Raw genomic sequence first — 16214 nt, 5'->3', positions numbered from 1 at the left:
CGGGCTTGATGGGGCTAAGTGCTTCCGGGGTCGGGAAGTGACGTTAGACGTAAACAGGTTCTGTCGCCGTGGCAGCGGCTGAGGCTGCTGGGCAGGGTGTCGGCGGCAGCCGACTGGAGAGAGGCGCTGACTTCCGACGTTAGCTTGGCTCGCCGGCGCTGTCGCTGCTGGGTGAACAGGTAGGCCGTGACCCCGGGTTGGCGGGCTTGGGGCAAGCCCGGGGTGAGATTAGCCTAACAGGCCCGTGCCCCAAGGAAAAGCAATCGCGGGGCGAAAGAAACGTGGTAATTCCGCCAGGCTCTGGGAGCGGTTTTACCCCCGGCTAGGGCCTGGAGCTTTACGCGCTGCTGCTCGCAACTATCTTAGGAGGAAACCGCGGCTCATATTAAGTTCAAGGAGTTTACGTAGTGAAGACGCGAGCTCCACACCCAGGTCTTCCCAATTTTCCCCACACCCCACGGGTGGAGCCTGTTCGGAGCGCCCAGCGTGGTTCCGGGGAGACCCCCGGGGTGGGTTTGGAGGAGAACGCGTCACCCTCTCTTACTGGAGCTCAGTCCGGCTCTTGTGCCCGGTGTTCCTCAGATGCGCGTGTGGTGGGAGTTGGGAGAGAATCCGGTAGTCGGCTTTGAACCCTCTCCGCTTCTTCTCCGGTCTGACCCTTCTCATTCAACTATCCCTTCCAGCCGTGCAGCTGGCTCAGGCCAGGTACGCGGGAATCTTGCCTGACTCTCACTCCTCCCAAACCCCTGCCTCAGTCATCCTTTGCTAAGTCCTATCAACTCGACTTACAAAACATCTCAAATCGGAACACTTTTCTTCAGCTCCAAGCCTTGGTTACTGAAATAGCCTGCTCTGTTTTCACAGTCATTCATACCACATACATTTGCTGAGTGCCAGTTTCTGTGTAGGCATCATGTTAGATGCTAGGGTAACAGCAATGAGCAAGATAGTTGTAGCTCCCTCCTCTTTCTTCCTCCAACCCATTCTCTATCCTGGGTCTTGGTGATCTCTCTAAAGGGCAGATGGTCAGATAGACTATGCCACTCTGCTGAGAATCCACTGGCTGTCCGTTAAACGCTTATGAGAAAATCCAGGCTTGTTACTGCAGCTTTCCGAGTCCTCCGCCATCCAGCCCTACCTACCCTTCCCATCTCACCTCATCCCGTTTCTCTTTATCCCTTGCTCAGCCTTTCAGCCACACTGGCCTCTTGTTACAGGTTCCATTTCTCATAGCCTCAGCATCTTCACAGGTGCTTTTCCTTCTGCCTAGAAATACCTCCTCCTCCCTTCACTTGACAAACTTCTGGACAGCCTTTAGTTCTCAGCGTGTCACTTTTTCAGAAGACTTTCGTTTGCAGTTTTGGGGGGTAATTTTGTGTCCACATGAATTTTATCCTTCTGCTACAGCTTCATGTAGCACCGTGTGCTTCTCCTCATACTTTTATCATAATTTGTGATTATTTGTTTACTTCCTGCCCAGAGGTCGGGAACTTAAAGCACTGAAGCATTTTCTTCACTACTCTATCCCCGGGACAGTATATGTTTGTGAATAAATGCAAGCTCTCTGGGAAGGGAGTGCGAATTGAAGCAGCTCTTTGTGCCCTCTGGTTATTTGAAGCAGTTTGTCTGGTTAGTTACTTGTGTGTGTGCTCAATTGTGTCTCACTCTTTTGCGGCCCCTGGACTGTAGCCCGTCAGGCTACTCTGTCCATGGAATTTTCTAGGCAAGAATACTGGAGTGGGTTGCCATTTCCTCCTCGAGGGGATCTTTCCAACCCAGGGATTGAACCTGTCTCCTGCATTGGCAGGTGGATTCTTTACCACTCACCTGGTAGGTGCTAAATGCTTAGACAAGCGGTCTTCAACCTTTTAGGCACCAGGGACCAGATTCATGGAAGACAGTTTTCCCATGGTCAGGGGGCAGAGGCAGGGCGGGGGTGATGATTTGGGGATGATTCAAGTGCATTACATTCATTGTGCACTTTATTTCTATTATTATTATATCGGCTCCACCTCAGATCATCAGGCATTAGGTCCCGGAGGTTGGGGGCCCCTGACTTAGACTATATGTGTAAATAGGACAAATAGGAAGACAGATATTTTTAAAAAGCCCAATTACAAGGGAACTCTGGATGATTAAAGTGTTTCAAAAGGAAGATGCTAGTTGACTTACTTGAATGGACTGCAGTGAGACTGAAGGCCCTGGGCCATACACAGCTAGACATGTGTTAGTTGGCCCACACAATGTTGGATGTGGGTTTTGGGTGTGGTTTTTTTTTTTACTTAAAATCTTTGAATTAAAGGAGATACTGTTCTTTAAAAGTCAGATTGCATACATAAATCTGGATTTCTGGTCCTCTTGAAAGTCAGTTCTGGCAACAGTAGAACTTGATTCTTTTTAACCCTTGCTCTTTCTGTGGTATACCTACCCTGGCAAGTTGCTCCCAGAATCACCCCATTCAGAACAGAACTTCTCTAACGTATCAGGAAGGGAAACAGGGGAGGCTGGGGGAGATGAGAGGGAAGGACTGGTGCAGGGCCAGGCTGTGGTAGCCTTTGGAACACTGGGGGTTTCCAAGTTGGTTTAGGAGCCAAGAGCTAGACTTCAGTAGCATTGCCTCCCTTTTTAGACAGGGCATGTACTCTCTTATTTTTATTTTGTGTGTGTGTTTAAGCCAAAATGAGGGAGAGTTTTCAGTGTTTCCTTCCCAGAATTGAGGCATCCTTTGGACCAGGAATGCGAGGTGGCCTGGGAAGGGAGAAGATAACTCTGCTGGTTCTCATCTACAGAAAAAAAAGACAAACATTAGCTTGGCCCACAGGGTATTTCTGCTCTGGCTCCACCCGGCTTTCCCTCTCCATCCTCTGTCCTTTCGACTTCTAGTCAGGAATAGGCCCTTCCAGTGACCTTGTGCTCCTGTCCAGGCTGTTTCCTCTGCTTGGAATGCCTTTCCCTGACCTCCTTACTTGGCATGTTCTCACTGATATTTCACTCCTTTTTGTGTTTTCTGCTAGAAAGAGACTGACCCAGCTTTGGGTCCCAGTTGAGGCAGGTGTGCCTGTGGCATGCATTATGGGTAATATTCTTACCCCTGGCTTCGTGTTTTTTTTTCCTGTGTTTATTTTTATCCCTAGTTTTTAATTCACTCCAATTTTCTCTTTTACTTCTTTCATGTTCCAGCACTATATTTGAAAAGCTCTTTTATGTCCTTTTGGGTACATAACTGGGGATAAAGAAATATGCTTATGGCTCCCAGCTTAGTTCACACATCACTCCCTCACCCCGAGTTAACTTCTCTTTTCCTCTAGCTCTTTAGTGATATTTCTGTGAAAGCACTTAACACAGTGTAATTTTGCAGTGTCCGTGTCTGTCTCCCTCCAGCTACACTCTGTGCTCCTCCAGGGCAGGCACCATGTTGCGCGCAGCTTTATCCCCAGCATCTAGCAGTGCTGGCATGTAGTTGGCACTCCAGGAATGTGTGTTGAATGAACGATGCCTGTGACAAGCAACTGGACTTTATTCTTTCCTGACCCTTGCTCCTATGACACACCTCTCCCTGGCTGACCCTGTCAGAGAAACTCTCTTCTCTGGGGAAGCTGGAAGGCAAACAGGTGAGGCTCAGAGAGGCGGAGGCAGAGGGAAGGGGGAGCCTTTGGAACATCTGGGCTTTTGGCCTTGGTGTCCGGGACCAGGAGTGGGTCTGGGCTGGAAGCTGGCTTCTCCTTGAGGGGCTGGGAAGTGACTGGGGACTGGGGCTGGTTTCTTTACAGCCATGGCCAAGGACATCCTGGCTGAAGCAGGGCTGCACTTTGATGAGCTGAACAAGCTGCGGGTGTTGGACCCAGAGGTTACCCAGCAGACCATAGAGCTCAAGGAAGAGTGCAAGGACTTTGTGGACAGTGAGTGTCGTCTGGGGGGACATGGTGCCACACAGCTTTGTGTCTTGCCCCCACCCCGACTGCAGCTCTGGGCCCTGCCCGAATGGAGCTGCTGTCTCCCAGGAGGTTGAACCTGGCCCTCCTGAATTCCCATGTGCCACCCACCTTGTCTGCGTGCCCTCCTATGCTCTCAGGTAGTCCCAGGGCACCAATCAAACACTGTTGTGGAGACAGGAGGATGTTTGTTTAGGTAGGCCATCCCAGGAACCTTCAACTTCAGAACCATGACTTGGGGGTGGGAAACGGAGTTAGGATTTGATTTCTTGGGAGAAATAGTGTTCTCAGTGGCAGACTTTCCATTGTTTGGAGTGAGAGTTGATCACCTGGAGTTTAGAGAGGCAGTTCAAAAGACTCAGTGGTCATTTTTTTTTTTTTTAAGCTAGTGATAGCCAGGATGCCGCCTGTCCCAGCAGCCAAACAAGCCCAGTAGCAGCAAATATAGAGCAGATGTAGCCAGTATCTGAGCCTTCTGGGGCGTCCATAGGCTCTGGAGAGAGCTTGACTGGCGGAAGGTAGTGGGTCCTCTCACACGTCTTCTGAACACTCTGTGTATGTCCTACCCTCTGGGTCTTAGTTTACTCCTCGGTAACACGGGTTCCACTATACCCAGGGATACTGAACAAATGAGATTAACTCCTTAAATGCTTTGAGCTTTTTATTAGCTCTGGTCACAAGTGGAAAGCCCCTAGTCCCCATCAAGTCAAATCTAGTGTCTTACTGCGGCTTGCCAGAGGCAGCGTTCATATCCTGAGGCGGTCCTTTCGTGAGGTCAGTCCGTTGTGCTTCCTGTCATTCCTAGGACAGCAGGATGCAGTCCATCCCGAAGGTGCACCCATCAGGAGCCTCAGAGCCTGAGCTACAGCTTCTGGCTGGTTCAGTGGGGACTCAAGGTCCAAATACACCCCAACCCAGCTCTGGGCTCATGGCCACCCTTCTCTAGTTTCAGATCAAAGCTGTCAGACACCAAATGGCTTTTCACACAAATTAGAAGAGGCGGTTAGCCCTGCCCTCTCGCCACAAGGAAATGCTGAGGGAGAGTGGTAAGGCTGAAAAATAAAACATTTGTTTTTGTTCTTTTTTCCACAAAAGAAATTGGCCAGTTTCAGAAAATAGTTGGTGGCTTAATTGAGCTTGTTGATCAACTTGCAAAGGAAGCAGAAAACGAGAAGATGAAGGTAAGATCAGCAAGTATTTCGTCTAACATTTGGCCTGGTTCACTAGTCTCTCATCCCTCTGCCCCCCCCCCCCACCTTGTTTTTTAATCTGGTCCTTAAAAAAAATGATTCTGGCTGTGCTGGGTCTTCGTTGCTGCTGTGTGGGCTGTCTAGTTGTGGCGAGCCAGGGCCGCTCTTTGCTGTGGTGAGCGGCCTCTCACTGCGGCGGCTTCTCTTGTCGCAGAGCACAGGCTCTCGGGTGTGCAGGCTCAGGGCTGTGGCAGCAGCTGCAGCGCGCAGCCTTAGTTGCCCTGTTGCCTGTGGGATCTTCTCGCAGCAGGAACGGAACCCATGTCCCCTGCATTGGCAGGCAGATTCTTAACCACTGGACCATCAAGGAAGTCCCCTTATTTATTTTGGTGGGGAGGGCTAGGTGATGGGGGGTTCTTTTTAAATAAGAATGCCTGTGCAAATATTGAATGATTATGTTGCATACCTGAAACTAATATATGTCAGTTATACTGCAATTTAAAAACGTCCTGGTCCAGTTAACCGACTGTTGACCTCTTACATGCCAGTATACCGTTTCCTTCAGTCTTCACATCATCACTGAGATATGATGAGTATGATAGATGGTTTTCCCTCATTTACGACTGAGCAACTGAACTGGACTTACCCTCATTTTATAAATGAAGAAATGAAGGCGTGCAGAGTATAGATGACTTAGCAAAGGACACAAGGCTGAATGGTGCACCAGATGGGCCACTGTGCGCCAGGCCCTGCAGATCCCTAGGTCTGCAGATGCTGAGCTGCCGCTCTGTTCTCACCAGGCACTTTGGGATCAGGAGGTTAAGCCTTCTTCTGACTTACTCCTAAAACTCTGAAGCTCGACCTTTCCCCACTCCATAGCCCCATGGTTCCTTCTCCAGTTGAGGACTTTAAGAAAGTCATGACCTTCTTTGGCAATATCATGTTTTTCTAGGCCATTGGTGCTCGGAACTTGCTCAAATCTATAGCAAAACAGAGAGAAGCCCAACAGCAGCAACTTCAGGCACTAATAGCAGAAAAGAAAATGCAGCTTGAAAGGTAAGTTTTGTCGTAAAGCAAGTTCTTTACTCAACTGCATTTCTGTTTTTCCTCTTGAATGGTCACCTCTTACCCTTGCTCTTCATCACTGTTCTCCCAGGAATAGTGTCTTATCATCCTGATTTGAAGATTTTAAAAATAAAATTAATTTGATGGGAAGAAAGTTTGTTAGTCAGACAGCCTCTCGTAGTTTGAGGACACACACACTTGAGTGTCTGGAGCTGGCTGGCTCTCTGCAAGGGAGCTACTCAGAGCTGCAGACTTCTCAGGGGTAGCCCTAGGCAGAGCTTTGCCTCATTTCTCCCTCTCTTGCCCTCACTAACTTCATTTTAAACTCACACCATTTCTTGGAATCATCTAAGTCGCTTCTGTTCTTCTCTGGAAGAATTAAGTTCATGGTTTATTTCGTCCATTTTGAGAGCTTCTAACAATTTTGTTTTTCAGGTATCGGGTTGAATATGAAGCTTTGTGTAAAGTAGAAGCAGAACAAAATGAATTTATTGACCAATTTATTTTTCAGAAATGAACTGAAATTTTCATTTTCTAGCAGGAGGGAAAAAAAAGGGAAAAAAAAAACCCCACAACCCCCAAACCAAAAAAACCTCTATCATTCCATGACTTGACCAATGACCCAAATGTGTCATGTGAGAAGCTGTGTGAAGAACTGCAGCGTCTCTGAAGGCAATAACAAACCCGGGGGAGTTTGTTTCAGATGTCAGTGTGTATCTGCAGGTGAACATCCAGTGGCCATCATGGTCCAGGTTCTCACCTCTTGCATTCTCAGTCTGAACTGAGCAGCCTGTCAACTTTTTTTTTTGTAAATTCACAAAGCTTTGGAAGGAAAAGCAATAAATTATTATTTTCAAATGGCTTGATCTACCTCTTTTCCGTGCCCTTGAAGTATACGTTAACCCACTGTAAGGACCCTGGACTCTCTAGCCCTTAGTCCACAAAACAAAACCAGGCAGTGGTCAGCAGCTACCTTTATTTTGACCAGACACACGAGTCAGATGATATTCCTCCAAAATCAGATCATTAGGGCTTGTAAGCAAAATAGGCAAGAAGGGGGAACTAACCAGGACCAGCTTCTACTGTTTTTCCTGTGCGTTCACAAGTCTTTCTGAGTCGGCCTCGAGTATGAACTTAAAGCTATTAGGATACCAAATAAAGAGCCCTTATCTGCACACACTGGACCTGTCATGGCCAGCCCCCCACCCCTACCCCAACTGGTTACAGGACAAAGAATTATGAAACTATTTGGTAGGATGAAGTTATCCAGTAGGAAGCATTCCTCCAGCTCAGGCTTGAGACACGAGACCTCAGAGTAAAGGAACCCATGTGGTCTGTAAAAACTAACGGAAGACTAAGGTTTAGAAAGAGAATGAACAAGGAGACTTTAAAAATTCTCTTCTCCTGGGATGACCGGTTTTAGGACAGAAACAATATACCTTCCAGTTTGACCCATTTCCAACTGAAAGTCATGCCAAGGTTGAATCTTAAAACTAAATTTATAACCTCTTACAGAATACTTCACGCCTACCTAGGGGGAAGGGCAAGGAAACAATTTTTAATGAATAGTAGAGAGGTGTAATTTCAAACTGAATTTTGCTCATCAGTGATATTCTGTAGAGACTCATGAGTCATAGTTTTAGTTACATGTATCCTATGAGTCAAATGACTCACAAACATGCCAAGCAGGCCATGTTTCTTGGAAGTTTATCTAATTTCTGGTCTGGTTCTGCTTTGAGTAATCCTGCAGTGGCACCTGGGGACACGCTGAGGAGACCTTTGGCACCACTTCCTATCACCTAGCCCACACCCCTCTGCCCGTCCTCAGGTGATCAGTCAGTCTGTGTCAAAGCCCTTGGAAGGTGAGGGTTTGGTGTGCCTCCTGCCAGGGTCTTGCTCATGTGTGTGGCTGCTGGTATGGTTCAGATTCTACTGAAAACATGGGTTCTGAGCACTGTTCCTGGTACTGGGTCCAACAGGAAACTGCCCAGTGGTCACCTCTCCCCTGGACCTGGGGGCATTTCTTTCATTTTTTCTTTCTTTTCTCCTCAGACTTGTAATAGGGGTTCCGCACCATGAAAAGCAGAAGTATAAGAGGGATGAGAAAGTAGGGGATATAGACAGCTATCAGGAATAATCGTTCCTGGAAAGTCTTAGGTCCTTGTCCTCTGAAACGACTGGCTTTGGAGAAATCGTCGAGTAGCACCGTGGAGAGGATGGGAATCAGAGTTGTCATGGTGTGAACAGAGTAGATGATGGCAGGGATGCGGATCCACTTGCAGCCTCCTGAGGTCAGCGAGGGGAGAAAGAGCCGGGTAAGACCTGCTCATGGCTCCTGGGAGCCCGCCACACCCTCCACCCTGCTCCCTTCCGTTCAGGCATTCTACCTCCTTTTTTTTTTTCTCTACCTCCTTTTCCAAGTGGAAACAAATGGAAAACAAATAGCGTCCAACGTGCAGTCCTTATGTGACAGCTGGGGCCCTAGCACTGACTGCCAAAGAACACGGGTGGAGTCGGAATCAGAAAAACTCTGGGGCAGTAGAATGGCCATTAGAAGGTAAACTCAGCCGGTCTCAGATACAGTGGGTGGGGAGCAGACAGCTCTGCCAGCAGCATCTCTCTGCTAAGTACATATGGATGAGAAGAATCAACAGGTTCTGCTAAGACATGGATTTGAGGGCTCCAGTGGGAAATAACCTGTATAAGTTTATTTACAATGAACAATGGTATGGCCACCTTCTTTTTATAAACAATAGTCATATGGGGACACTGGAAGAATCTTTAAGTGAGAAGTCAGGCCACTTAGGGATAACTTGCTGCTACTGCTTATAAGCCAGTATGATACTACCCAAAGCAGAAAAATAAAAGCCAAAACAAAAAATGCTAGGAAAACAGTAAAAGGGGAGAAGTTCAGTAGGTAAAGTAGCCTCAGGTGGCATGTGTGCGAGATTTCCAGTTGACTGAGGCAGTCCTGCAGCCGCACTGACCCTAGACACTATCCTGAGCCACACTGGTGTCCCTTCATAAGATCGATCCTGACCGTTTCCACTCCTGTATCACCCTCACACATCCTCCAGAGACCATTCCCCTTCCTTGGTGGAACTTTCCCCAAAGATTTCTGAGACCTGGTCCCAGAGAAAAAATGGGATTTCTCCATTTACCTTTGAAGAAGGCATATGCTGCGATGGGAAAGAAAGGCAGCTGAAACACAAGCTCGCAGAACAGGAAGGACTTGAACCACACCGGGGAGTTCTGGAGCAGAGGGTCTTTGAACTCCTCGATATACCACTGCTGCAGGTTTCTCAGCTGAGAAAAGATGAGGAATATGGTGAGTACAGCCACCTGGGAGGACTGGCTTCCGCAGCTCCAACCCTCTGGACGTGCCTCTCATCACCCAGCCCCCTGGGCAGCAGATTCACAGCTGGTGGGCCAGCAGCACTCACAGCTGGCTTCAGTGGTGCAGCCTAGACGGTCATTTAATTAAAACTCACAAGCTCTCCCAGGTGGCACTAGTGGTAAAGAACCCACCTGCCAATGCAGGAGATGTAAGAGACACGGGTTCACTCCCTGGGTCAGGAAGATCTCCTGAGTAGGAAACGGCAACATACTCCAATATTCTTGCCTGGGGAATTCCATAGACAGAGGAGCCTGGTGGACTACAGTCCATGGGAGTCGGACACAACTGAAGTGACTTAGCACACACACACAAGCTCTAACTCAAATGTGCCTTCGCCAGCAGCTTTTCTCAGCTCTTCCAGCCCCTGTGTGCTGCCCAGAATTTATCTGTGATAACATACATCCAGGTGTTGCCTGTCAAGAGCAACACTGAGTGGCACTTAGTAGGCTCTTAGTTTGCTGAACACACAAACAGGATGTATTGGCCAACAGTCTCCTTCTTTATAAAGAAATGATATGAAAACCATCCTGAGGTTTGTCTTTTCACAACAGCAACTGCACACCAACCTCCAAGGGCCAGATTTCCTCAAGTACAGAAATGAATTTTTTTTTTTTTGGCGGGGTAGGGGGTGAATGGAAAGAAGGTAAATCTAACCTCTGTGAAGATGCAGTTTTAGACAATTTAATCCCCAAATCTCAAATTCCTCTTCATTCTTAACTCCCTAGTTTAAAAGGTTTTGTTTGGTTTTCTTGGGAGATCCGTAGGATATTTGTAGAGAAACAGACTATAGCTTTGTGAGTGGCCTCAGTGCTAGCATGGGCCCCTCCTTCGTGGTAACACTGCCAAAACGAAAGAGGCAGATCCATGTTGCCGGGGGGTGGGGGAGGCAGCAAGGGGGTCTGAGGTTGCCCCTTTTGTACTCCTAGCCCGAAGCCTAGGGCTCTCCCCAGAGAGACTACTGAAGGTCTGTGGCATTCAACCTTCTGGAGATGGCGCCTTGATATTATAAGACAACTTCCAAGCTAGGAATCTGGCTTACAATGGAAAATCCAAAGATACTTTTCCTGTTAACTTTTAATCTAAAGACTCACTATTGTGAAATAAGAGGCCTCTTTGCTGCGAGTGACCTTTAAGCATTTGTTCCTGGATATTTATCCAGGAACACACACTTAGTATAATTAATGACAGAAGGGCCTCAGCTAGATAGCCAATTTATTGACCAAGTGATCTTGAAGTTGTATTTGACTTGAAACTTAAATTTATGGAAATATCCTTAGCTTCTTCCTAAGCACTTTTCAGGATAGTAATGTGGTAGAAAATATTCATCAAGGTTAAATCCCTGCATCTCTCCTGGACTCTGTTTTCTCATCTGTAAAACAAGCAACTTGGACTAAATGTTTTTTAAGATCCTCTTTTGCTTTCTAGATTTACTTAAAAAAAAAAAATTGGAGGGACAGACCTATTTTAAAAGATTTACAACAAAATTTAAAGGCATTCTGATTCATTTGAACTTCACCTTCTACTTAATTAGTATTCATTCTCTCAGATCCACTTATTTCATAAATCCAAGCAGATCTGTACAAGAAATTTGTCATTTCTAAGAGGTTCAGAATGATAATAGCAAAATTTAAAATACAGTTGACCCTTGAACAACATGGGTTTGAGCTGTGCAGGTACTGCACACACGTGTACAAGGATTTTTTTCAACAGTAAATGCTACATGGTCAGTCAGTGGCTGGTGAATCAGGATAGGGAGGAGAGTGAGTACCAAGGGCTGACTGTAAGTTATAAGTGGATTTTCAACTGTTTGGAGGGTCAACACCCTTAACCCCCAAGCCGAGTGAAGAGCATGGTACCTAGGGGCAGAGTGCCTGAGCAAAGCACTTAAATCTCACTAAGCTGGTTACCTAATTATAGTACCTACCTCATTGTTGGTAAGATAAAAGCAGTTAATACTTATAGTCCTAGAACAATGGCTCAGTTCAGTTCAGTTGAGTCGCTCAGTCGTGTCCAACTCTGCGACCCCATGAATCGCAGCACGCCAGGCCTCCCTGTCCATCACCAACTTCCAGAGTTCACTCAGACTCACGTCCGTCGAGTCAGTGATGCCATCCAGCCATCTCATCCTCGGTCGTCCCCTTCTCCTCCTGCCCCCAATCCCTCCCAGCATCAGAGTCTTTTCCAATGAGTCAACTCTTTGCATGAGGTGGCCAAAGTACTGGAGCTTCAGCTTTAGCATCATTCCCTCCAAAGAAATCCCAGGGTTGATCTCCTTCAGAATGGACTGGTTGGATCTCCTTGCAGTCCAAGGGACTCTCAAGAGTCTTCTCCAACACCACAGTTCAAAAGCATCAATTCTTCGGCACTCAGCCTTCTTCACAGTCCAACTCTCACATCCATACATGACCACTGGAAAAACCATAGCCTTGACTGGAACAATGGCTAGCACACAGTAAATGCTAAGATTACTTGAAAATAATTAATAACGACTTGGAATTCAGTTTAATCTTACTAAATCTCAGCATGCAACTAGTCATTGATTATTCCCCAAAAAGGTAATAAAACTGTTTCCATTTATAGCTGACTCACGTTTGACTCAACTTACCACTGTTATCCATTAAAATATTCACCTGGCCTACGCACATGGATTTCTAGACCAGAGCTGCTACTGAACAGTCTTGCACTCCTCTAAACTTAGAATGAGCACACAGGCTGATTTCCGGCCTAGATGCTCACCTGTTTTTCCTTATTTTAATAGAAGCAATGCTGCTGCTGCTGCGAAGTCGCTTCAGTTGTGTCCGACTCTGTGCGACTCCATAGACGGCAGCCCACCGGGCTCCCCTGTCCGTGGGATTCTCCAGGCAAGAACACTGGAGTGGGTTGCCATTTCCTTCTCCAGTGCATGAAAGTGAAAAGTCAAAGTGAAGTCGCTCAGTCGTGTCCGACTCTTCGTGACCCCATGGACTGCAGCCTACCAGGCTCCTCTGTCCATGGGATTTTCTAGGCAAGAGTACTGGAGTGGGGTGCCATCACCTTCTCCATCTCCAATGCTACCCAGATGCAAATGATATCACAAAATGCTTCCATCGTCTCCAAGTCTTAATCCAAACTGAATTCTTACTGTTTCACAGAGTTTTTTCCTATGAGTTGATCTGGTTCAAACCAAGGAAGATATTTGCAAATTTCAGTCTAACCATTATGTGATCTCTACAAGCTTTTTAGTTCGAGGAGGAAATTTCTTCTCTTTAGGGAGGAAAAAACACAACAGATGTTAAAATTTGGCATCTTTTTCAAGGAGAATCTGAAAATAACTCAAGGCTTTTATTATTATTATTTTCCCATATGGAAGAAACACATCCATCATTGCCCACCCCAAAGCAACAAAGGTGATTACAGACACAGGCCTTCAAAGCCGAGATACCCCGGTACAGCTAACGCCTTTAAATAACATCAGAGATAGAGACACAGAGTTTTTCTCATCAGATATGGCCTGCTTTGGCCCTTGACCTTCGACAATAAGTCAACTGAAAAAAATAAAGCTAAGAAAACTTTACCAAATCAAATATGTAAGTTTAAATGGGGTCTTTATGATTTTGAACAAACTTTAATTGTATTTTGTGAGCAAGGACTTGTGGGAATGGCACATTCAGAAAAGATAAGGAAGGGATTTCCCTGGCACAGTCCAGTGGTTAAGGCCTCGCCTTTCAATGCAGGGGATGTGGGTTTGAACCCTGGACAGGGAGCCAAGACCTCATATGCCTCGAGGCCAAAAAACCAAACCTATGCAACAGGAGCAGTACTGTAACAAAGTCAATAAAGACTTCAAAAACAGTCCGCATCCAATTTAAACAAGAGAGAGAGAGAAACTAACAGCTGTTCGGTCCAGAAAGGCTGGCCACCTGGAGTAGTGTAACTGGCCAGGAGTAAAGGGGCTCATAACACCTGAGACCGTAAACAGGCAGCCTGCCTGAGTTCTGTTGGCCAAGATCCTGTACCACCTGGGCCTAGGCAGTGGGCTGGCTGAATAATCTTAATCATACTAGCATGTACGAATGTAACCCCATTTGGCAAAAGTGACTTTGCAGATGTGGTTAAAGTTCTGGATCATGAAATGGGTAGACTATCCTGGTTATCTGGTGGGCCCTAAATGTAGTGACAAGTGTTCCTACAAACGTCGGGCAGAGGGAGATTGAACTAAAGAAAACAAAGTAAAGACAGAGGCGGAGATTGATGTGATGTGGCCACGAGCCAAGAACACCTGCAGCCACCAGAAACTGGAAGAGACCAGGAAAAGATCTTCCACCAAGACTTTCAGAAGGAATCAGGCCTGCAAGACTCATTTCAAACTTCTGACCTCCCAAACTGAAAGAGAACAAATTCGTGTTGTTTTAAGCCACTTTATTTTTGTAACTTGCTGCAGAAGCAAGTGGAAACTAATACACCTTGTATATGTTTGAGCTTGTGATTTTACTCAACTCTCTCTTTCTTAACAGTTGAAGAGCCCTGACTTGCGCAAGGTGCTCAAGAGGTTCTTAAAAGAACCAAATCCCCAGACTTCAGTCCAATGAAGTCTTGCCACACACAGCCTACACTTTTCCCAGGAGAAGGAAGGTCAGAGATCTTCCTAGTTACGCTTGGGGCTAGAAACAAACCAGGCTATGGAGTGGGGGTATATTGTTGAGCAGTGGCTCTTAACCTTTTTAGTAGGGTGAGACCCCTGAAAAAGTTGATGGAAGCTATGAAGAGCACAGGACACACACAATTCCGCATACCCCGTGAGGGGTTCATGGGCCTCAGGTTAAGAACCCCTGCTTTGCAGAGAAAAAGCATTTAAGGAGAAACAGAGGCAAAATCATCTTTAGGTAGACAAGTCAGGCTTGCCTATAGTTCTGCTGACAAACTGGAGAAGGGAAGAACTGAGGACTGGAATTCCATGATAGTAGGTTATAGGGTCCAGACATGAAAATTAATCTGAAAAAATCAAAAGCATTTAAAACAAATTTCAAAGAGTGTTCTCCGACAACCAGGAAATGGGGCCTTTGCCTGTATTTCTACTCAGATGATCATTCCTATTCAAACACAATTTTTAAAAAGGCCCTATTTGCAAGGTATCCTTAATTTACTTCAGAGATTTTGAAGTTGCAGGATCCTAATCTTGAAATTAAGACATTCTCTGCCAATTTCTTTATAGACGCATCAAACTCTACGTGCACGATATTTCTTTGGGATTAGTCGGTATTTTTAAAGTCCTCCCAGGAAACACAACTTTAAAACCAATTCCACATGTAATTTAGACACTGGTTCATCCACTGTGTGTGTGCGCCCAGTGGCGTCGGACTCTTAGCGACTGTAGCCCACCAAGTTCCCCTGTCCCTGGGATTTTCCAGGCGAGAATACTGAGTGGATTGCCATTTCCTCCTCCAGAGGACCTTCCCGACCCAGGAATCAAACCCATGTCTCCTGCATCTCTGGGATTCTTTACCCACTGAGCCAACCTGGGAAGCCCATTCATCCAGACCCTCTCCCTCAAATACGGACAACTGACTAGAGCTGGGGTATGAGAGTCTTTAAAAAAAGAGAGAGAGAGAGAAGAACTGTCTTCAAAGGGGGCAAAGGTGTTTCCCCCCTGAAGCCTGGGAGAAGCCGCCGGGAGAAACAAAGAAAAGCCCAAGATGTCGAGGTAAAGAGCGCCGGCGGAACCCAAGGAAAGTGGGAGAGAACCCTGAGTGGGCGAGGCCCGAGGAGGCGACGTGATGGGGACGCTGGGGCAACGGCTGCGACAAGGGACCCCAACCCCGGCGACCGGGACCGAAGGCGCCCTCACCTCGACGGGGTAGAGATCGCGTGGCAGAACCCCCTGCAGGTCCATGAGCAGGGTGATGGGGATGTGGGAGAGGAAGTAGAAGCCCAGCAACCACTCCAGGCCGCGCCGGGCGCCCAGAGTCCCCATCGTCCGTCGGTTGGGCTGAGCGGGAGCCGAGACGACACTCACCGGAACACTACGTCGGGAAAGCGCCGCGCTTGAGCGGTCCCGGGATCCCCCGCGCCCCGCCCCGTCCCGCCCCGCCGCGCGGGCGACGCCGGCTGCTCCCATTGGCTGAGAAGCCGCGCGCGGGCCGGGAGCGTCCGCAGAGGCGGCCCGGGGACAGTTCCCATTGGTTGCGAGGAGCGCCGCGTGAGGCGGGGGCGGGGCTGTCCGGGGCGTCTCAGGGCGTCCGGGTCGCACACCGCAGCGCTACCCGGCGGCCTTCTGTCCGCGGCCGCGTGCGCGCTTGGCTTCGCGGCGTTTGCCCTCCGTGGCCCTTTCACTCATTATTACTCTTCCGTTCGTTCACTCCATCCGTTTAGTGCTTGCCGGGCGTCTCCTTTGTGCCGGGCCGTGGGGACTTAACGGGGATGGAGCGCCCAGTGCAGTGGGGTCTCACCCACCAGGGCCGGCTGGACATTGCGTGGTGGTGGTCCGTGCGGTGGCAGCAGTCCCGGGCCTGGGAACAGGGGGCAAGATCCCTGGCCTGCCGGAGTTGAGGGTACCGGAAGCTTTCCGAAGGAGGTGTAGGAGGCAGCCAGCCTCAGTTCAGAAAGAAGCACGGTGATATAGGAGGAGGTAAAATTGCCAGATCTTGGTGATTC

The 16214-nt window shown here is 47.8% G+C and overlaps 2 protein-coding genes across 4 annotated transcripts; one reads left to right on the top strand and one right to left on the bottom strand.

The window, feature by feature from the left end:
- On the top strand, positions 26 to 7048 carry IFT20 (intraflagellar transport 20). 3 transcript variants are annotated; one of them, XM_005693248.3, is made up of 6 exons: positions 26 to 179; positions 3382 to 3611; positions 3771 to 3899; positions 5028 to 5113; positions 6075 to 6178; positions 6623 to 7047. In XM_005693248.3, exons 2-6 carry the CDS (start codon positions 3542 to 3544, stop codon positions 6702 to 6704), a joined length of 471 nt encoding a protein of 156 aa, XP_005693305.1. In that variant the 5' UTR covers positions 26 to 179; positions 3382 to 3541; the 3' UTR covers positions 6705 to 7047. The 3 variants fall into 3 exon arrangements, with proteins under 3 accessions (XP_005693305.1, XP_005693306.1, XP_013827387.1); XM_013971933.2 differs by having other exon boundaries at positions 39 to 179; positions 3403 to 3611; XM_005693249.3 differs by lacking the exon at positions 3382 to 3611 and having other exon boundaries at positions 38 to 179; positions 6623 to 7048.
- Positions 7145 to 15626, bottom strand: TMEM97 (transmembrane protein 97). Its single transcript, XM_005693351.3, has 3 exons — positions 15409 to 15626; positions 9349 to 9493; positions 7145 to 8473 (listed from the first exon to the last, which is right to left on the bottom strand). The coding sequence occupies exons 1-3, from the start codon at positions 15532 to 15534 to the stop codon at positions 8214 to 8216; spliced, it is 531 nt and encodes a 176-aa protein (XP_005693408.2). The 5' UTR covers positions 15535 to 15626; the 3' UTR covers positions 7145 to 8213.

The sequence above is a fragment of the Capra hircus genome, chromosome 19 (genome assembly GCF_001704415.2).
Source record: "Capra hircus breed San Clemente chromosome 19, ASM170441v1, whole genome shotgun sequence".
Classification (NCBI taxonomy): domain Eukaryota; kingdom Metazoa; phylum Chordata; class Mammalia; order Artiodactyla; family Bovidae; genus Capra; species Capra hircus.
This window is presented reverse-complemented; position numbering and strand designations above follow the sequence as displayed.

Bases quoted from the DNA above. Each gene is read 5' to 3' on its own strand.
- TMEM97 (XM_005693351.3), bottom strand. From the start codon at position 15,534: ATGGGGACTCTGGGCGCCCGGCGCGGCCTGGAGTGGTTGCTGGGCTTC. The intron at 9,494-15,408 runs GTGAGGGCGCCT...ATCTTTTCTCAG, and splicing joins GCGATCTCTACCCCGTCGAG to CTGAGAAACCTGCAGCAGTG. The intron at 8,474-9,348 runs GTAAATGGAGAA...CGCTGACCTCAG, and splicing joins AGCATATGCCTTCTTCAAAG to GAGGCTGCAAGTGGATCCGC.
- IFT20 (XM_005693248.3), top strand. From the start codon at position 3,542: ATGACACACCTCTCCCTGGCTGACCCTGTCAGAGAAACTCTCTTCTCT. The intron at 3,900-5,027 runs GTGAGTGTCGTC...TTTCCACAAAAG, and splicing joins GTGCAAGGACTTTGTGGACA to AAATTGGCCAGTTTCAGAAA. The intron at 6,179-6,622 runs GTAAGTTTTGTC...TTTGTTTTTCAG, and splicing joins AAGAAAATGCAGCTTGAAAG to GTATCGGGTTGAATATGAAG.